Genomic DNA, 6,508 nt, shown 5'->3' with positions numbered 1-6,508 from the left:
TTACGATGATGATGACTGCTGTTTTATTTTTGATTGTATGTATATTTATTATAAGTCTGTACACTGATTTTTCTCACGTTTTGCCTCACCTGACACCTGTATTTGTGAATTTTATTTTATTTTTTTCGCTGTTGTTATTGTTTTTGTCTCAAAAAGATGTAAAAATTAGAAAAGCACTACGAAGCAGCAGGAAGGTCAGAGCCAGAACCTTAGAAAAAACTAATCATGCTGATTTTTAGTCTTTTGTTTACATATGGAGACATCTTAAGGTGTTTGGAATCTCTTTTTATGATTAATTCTTGAATGATTTGTTTTAAAACCTGGTTTTCATCGACAGGAAGTGAGGCTTCCTGTTCCCTGAACCTGACCTTCGCCGCTCGCCATTGGCAGCCAGCAGCCGGGCTTCAGTGCTGCGTAACAGAGGCACTGCGCTGTAGATAGCTACGCTTTTAAAAGCAGCATTAATAATCCATTTAAAGAAACAAACTCCTGACTAGTTTATTCATTTATTTATTAATTGATCGCCTCTCATCTTTATCCTTCCTCATTTATTTAATCTCACCGTCATCCTCCTCTCTTTCCTTTCAGCTCATTCCTGCATGGCGCCCAGGCGTCCAGATTTCAGGGTTAAAGGGCACCCTCCTTCCTCCTCCTCTTCCTCCCTGTCACAGATAGCATGAGATACTCAAGACTTTGTATAAAAAAACAACCAGTTAATTCATAAAACTTGTGATTTAAAGTTACACACCAGTACTGTTCAGACAAAAACTGTTAAATTACAAAAAAAAAGTGCAAAAGATAAATTACAAAAAAAAAAAAAAAAAAACGTGAATAACAAGCAGCTGAAGGGGAGAGGGGACTGGTTTAAGACTGGGATTGAAGGTGGCAAAAATAAAATAAGAAGTGCAGGTTTTGTGGATTTTCTGCAGCGACACGTCAAAAAAAGTTTCAAATTCACTTCACAATAAAACGTAAAAACCAAGAAACGCTGGTTTCAAACCGGTAAAAGATAAACTTTCTTGTGCTTTGTAGCTACAGAACTTTTCTTTCTCTGTGTAATCTCATTTTCTTTGAAATAAATTAAGCAATGTTTTGGAAAAAGGTTCCCGAGCTGATCCCGGACGACCCCCCGTGTTGTTGTAATGCTCTAAGCTCCGCCCCCAAACTCCTCTTCCTTTTACCGGTCTGCCTGTTTCCCTGCATTAGAACCATGTCCTCACTTTAGCCTGACTCAGAACGATTAAATATAATATTATAACAATATCTATTTTTTATTATTTAAAAGAAAAAAAACACTTTTCTGGGGAGAGCACGTTTCTCGCTGCGTCCGCTAGTTAGGGATGCCGCATGTTCACACATCGAAGCTGTCTAAACTCATGCTTCTTCCTCTTCTGTCTTTTTTCAGTTTCTTTCACTCCTTCCAGGTCTATAATGAAAAGCACAGTTCTCACAACACACACACACAAACACACACAAGTAGATTTGGAAATTTGTTATTTATTCATGCCTAATCTATGTTACCTGTCATCTATATAAACCTTTTCCTGCCTTTTTCAGTTCTAGTTTTTAAAAGAGAAACTGTGTAAAATGACATGATGATCCAGAGTTTTGGCATTCTGTTCCTGTTCTCCTCACAGACGTTTTTATTTTTAATTCTTTGTTCTGTTCTTTACCCAGTGAATGCTCTTTTCTTTTTCCTGTGCAGCTTTTTTCTCTCTTCTTCTCCCTCTTCTCTTCTTTAGTGAATGGTTGTTATTTCATGTGGGATGTCCGTGCTGGAAAAAAACCAATCGAATGTAGTGTTTACATTAAAAAGCCACTGTTTTCATGACTACAGAAAAAGACAGTTTTTCTTCTTGTCTCTGAATCTTTCTGCGTCTCATCTTTCTGGCTGAATGTTAGAGATTCAGACTGAAAGAAATATTTTTTTATCTGCAGAGGGCCGTGTTCACAGTTCTTTGTTCGAACACAGCGAGGTGGTTCTGTACGCCCGGTACTTCATGTCTGACATGGTGCTGCAGATCCTGTCCTGATAGAAAACCCGACACAAAGAGTCCTTGTTGCAGCAGACAGAACAGTGGAAGTGAGCTGGAGTCAGGAGCAGAGAAGCTTTCATCCTCGCTGCTGACGAGAACCTGCCGTCTGGTTCAGTGGGTTCAGCTTTAATGATAGAGAGAGGCTGAACCCTGAGAGAGAGAGAGGGAGGCTGAACAGAGAGAAAGAGAGAGGGAGACAGACAGAACGAACCCTGAGAGGGAGAGAGAAACTGAAACTCGAAGAGAAAGGCCAAACCCCTAAGAGAGGGGCCAAACCCCAAAGAGAGGGGCCAAAACCCAAAGAGAGGGGCCAAAACCCAAAGAGAATGGCCAAAACCCAAAGAGAGAGGCCAAAACCCAAAGAGAACGGCCAAAACCCAAAGAGAGAGGCCAGAACCCAAAGAGAATGGCCAGAACCCAAAGAGAGTGGCCAAAACCCAAAGAGAGGGGCCAAAACCCAAAGAGAGGGGCCAAAACCCAAAGAGAGAGGCCAAAACCCAAAGAGAGAGGCCAAAACCCAAAGAGAGAGGCCAAAACCCAAAGAGAGGGGCCAGAACCCAAAGAGAATGGCCAAAACCCAAAGACAGGGGCCAAAACCCAAAGAATGGCCAAAACCCAAAGACAAAGGCCAAAACCCAAAGAGAGGGGCCAAAACCCAAAGAGAGGGGCCAAAACCCAAAGAATGGCCAAAACCCAAAGACAAAGGCCAAAACCCAAAGAGAGGGGCCAAAACCCAAAGACAAAGGCCAAAACCCAAAGTCAAAGGCCAAAACCCAAAGAGAGGCACCAAAACACAAAGAGAGGGGCCAAAACCCGAAGAGAGGGCCAAAACCCGAAGAGAGGGCCAAAACCCAAAGAGAGGGGCCAAAACCCAAAGAGAGGGGCCAGAACCCAAAGAGAATGGCCAAAACCCAAAGAGAATGGCCAAAACCCAAAGACAAAGGCCAAAACCCAAAGAGAGGGGTCAAAACCCCAAGACAAAGGTCAAAACCCAAAGAGAGGGGCCAAAACCCAAAGAGAGGGGCCAAAACACAAAGAGAGGGGCCAAAACACAAAGAGAGGGGCCAGAACCCAAAGAGAGGGGCCAGAACCCAAAGAGAATGGCCAAAACCCAAAGACAAAGGCCAAAACCCAAAGACAAAGGCCAAAACCCAAAGACAAAGGCCAAAACCCAAAGACAAAGGCCAAAACCCAAAGAGAGGGGCCAAAACCCAAAGACAAAGGTCAAAACCCAAAGACAAAGGCCAAAACCCAAAGACAAAGGCCAAAACCCAAAGAGAGGGGCCAAAACCCGAAGAGAGGGCCAAAACCCAAAGAGAAAGGGAAACTGAAACCCAGAGAGAGAGGCCGTTCATGGTAATCGGTGTTCAAAGAATATAAATGTGGAGGTTAAAAACAACTGTTAAAAAATGTAGCTTATAAAACTCGTGAACAAAACAAGAACAGCCGATAAAAGAAAACCCACAAACATCACTATAATTTAGACAAACTTTTCTGCTGTTAAATCTTTCTACTTTCTCTACAGAACCACTGTTTGTTACAGCTTTTATTCATGAAGGTCTGATTTAACACTCATTTGGACAATTAGCTTCATTTATTTAATTATGTTTCCATTCACTGTGATGTAATAACTGTGACCTAAATATAAAGTAGAAACCAGTGAATTCTTCTAATTTCATGGTTGGTTAAAACGGCACAAAGCAAGAGGAGTTAGAACCTAAAAATATTTCTGTAAAACAGGATAATAATATAAATGCTGACTCAGCGTTCACAGAAGGAATTATAACTTCTTGTTATTCCACTTTTCTGACCCGCTCAGGTCAATAAATCCATAAAACACAAGTTTTCTAAAATAAGAGCAGAAGGAGTTTGATTAAAAACCATCAAAAACCTTTTAAATCCCACTAATCCATCTTTTATCCAGCGAGCAGCCGTTCGGTTCTGTGTGTGCTGAGTCAACAGAGCTGCTGGTTCTGATCCATCTGCAGTGACTTCAGGCTGAGACACCAGATGACAAAAGAACCCATGCTGCAGCAGAGAAGATGTTGATGTTGGGTTTGGACAGGAAGTGACATAATAACGACAGACCCTCAGAAAGAACCTGGAGTCTCACATGATGGTGACCTCAGGACAAACAGGAAGTGACGTAATAATGACGGACCCTCAGAAAGGACTGGGAGTCTCACATGATGGTGACCTCAGGACAAACAGGAAGTGATGTAATAATGACAGACCCTCAGAAAGAACCTGGAGTCTCACATGAGGGTGACCTCAGGACAAACAGGAAGTGACGTAATAATGACGGACCCTCAGAACTCACTTCTTCGACTTTTTGCAGTGACTGAACACTGCTAACAAACACTGAGCTCTACCTGGTATTTCCTGCACAGAAACAGTATTTACCCCATCTTCTTATAAACACTGAAAAGTACTACGTGTACGACTGACTAAGTGTGAAATAAATAAAACAGAAATACTATTAAAAGTAAGAGTTTTACTCATTGATGAGTTGTGGTGAGTAGCTGCCATCTTGCTTTCTGAACTCTCCCACTTTCCAACAGGGAATTACCACTAAAAGGGTGATTCAGTTTAAATTTACGATTTTTAAATGGGAAATTCCCACTTCCCATTACAGCTGGGACACAGCAAATGTAGATTTTACCAGAAAAATTTCTCCGACTGCCTTTTGAAACCAGAGCAGCTCCACCTGGTGGTGAGATGCTGTCATTTCACAGGTAAAATAATCAACGTGCATTATGGGAGATGGAGTTTTTATTATCAGTGCTGGCCTTTAATTGGCTTATTTTAAGACATTGTTATGTCTGAAGCTCTTGTAGACCGCACAAAATGCCGTGGCAGGCCATATTTGGCCCATGGACCTTGAGTTTGACAAGTGATTTCCTCACGTTGGTTCTGGTTCCATTAAATAATGGGTCGGACTCTGCATCAGTTCTACATTTAACGGAAAGAAAAAGATTGAAAACAAGTTTAAAAACACAAACATCTGCCAAAGTTTGGTTTCTCTCATGGCAAACACAAAATGACCATCGGTCAGATTAACAGATTGAGCTGAGATTAGCTGAGATTAGCTGAGAGTCATCTGAACACATAATGACTTTGTTTAAAACTTTTGCACAGAGGGCAGCAGGTGATCCCTGGATGGAGCAGAGAGCAGTTGATGGTTGAAAACTCACTTCCTCTTTCCAACTGACGGAACCCACAAAAACTGACAGGAAGTTCAAAAAACTGAAGTCTGTGTTCCTCAGACCTGAGTTCTAAATAAACTGGATTACAGGATTATAATCTCTGAAAGTAACCCTAATCTGTATTGTCCTGAAGCATCTCAGTAATCCAGGTAGAAAAAGTCAAAAAGAAAAACTCAGTAGTTCCTCTGGATGGTTCTTCTTTAGTGAAACGTTTCGTCTCTCCTCCAAGAGACTTCTTCAGTCTGATGAGTTTCAGGTGAACTCAGCCTTAGAAGCTCCGCCTCCACCTGGACAAACAGGTTAGTCACATGCAAAAGAGGACCATCGACTAACAATAGGCTTGATTGGCTCTATTGTTCATAGAGGGTCATGTGACCCATCACCTGACTTACTGGTTTGGAGGCTTCGGCTGTGATTGTTTGGTGTTTTGTTGTGTGTTTGTAGTGAATGCAGGCGGGGTTCAATGTCACACACCCACACTAACACACATACATACACACTAACACACATACATACACACTAACACACATACATACACACTAACACCCATTCATACACTAACACACATACATGCACACTAACACACATGCACACTAACACACAAACATACACACTAACACACATACATGCACACTAACACACATACATGCACACTAACACACATGCACACTAACACACAAACATACACACTAACACACATACATGCACACAAACACACATGCACACTAACACACATGCATACACACTAACACACACACATGCACACTAACACACAAACATACACACTAACACACATACATGCACACTAACACACATACATGCACACTAACACACATACATGCACACAAACACACATGCACACTAACACACATACATGCACACTAACACACAAACATACACACTAACACACATACATGCACACTAACACACATACATGCACACTAACACACATACATGCACACAAACACACATACATACACACTAACACACATACATGCACACAAACACACATGCACACTAACACACATACATGCACACTAACACACATGCACACTAACACACAAACATACACACTAACACACATACATGCACACAAACACACATGCACACTAACACACATGCACACTAACACACAAACATACACACTAACACACATGCACACAAACACACATGCACACTAACACACATACATGCACACAAACACACATGCACACTAACACACATACATGCACACTAACACACATGCACACTAACACACATACATAC

General features: G+C 41.5%; 1 protein-coding gene across 1 annotated transcript; it reads left to right on the top strand.

Moving 5' to 3' along the window:
• Positions 1-3,367, top strand: LOC106536314 (basic salivary proline-rich protein 2; the record flags this gene model as incomplete). The annotated part of the gene is given in 1 exon segment (XM_014033526.1): positions 1-3,367. A coding segment is annotated over 1 exon segment (1,005 nt).
• Positions 3,368-6,508: the final 3,141 nt, after the last annotated feature.

This window comes from Austrofundulus limnaeus, unplaced genomic scaffold, assembly GCF_001266775.1.
Source record: "Austrofundulus limnaeus strain Quisiro unplaced genomic scaffold, Austrofundulus_limnaeus-1.0 Scaffold1767, whole genome shotgun sequence".
NCBI classification, from domain to species: domain Eukaryota; kingdom Metazoa; phylum Chordata; class Actinopteri; order Cyprinodontiformes; family Rivulidae; genus Austrofundulus; species Austrofundulus limnaeus.
The sequence above is the reverse complement of the archived record's forward strand: the minus strand, read 5'-3'. Positions and strand labels throughout refer to the sequence as shown.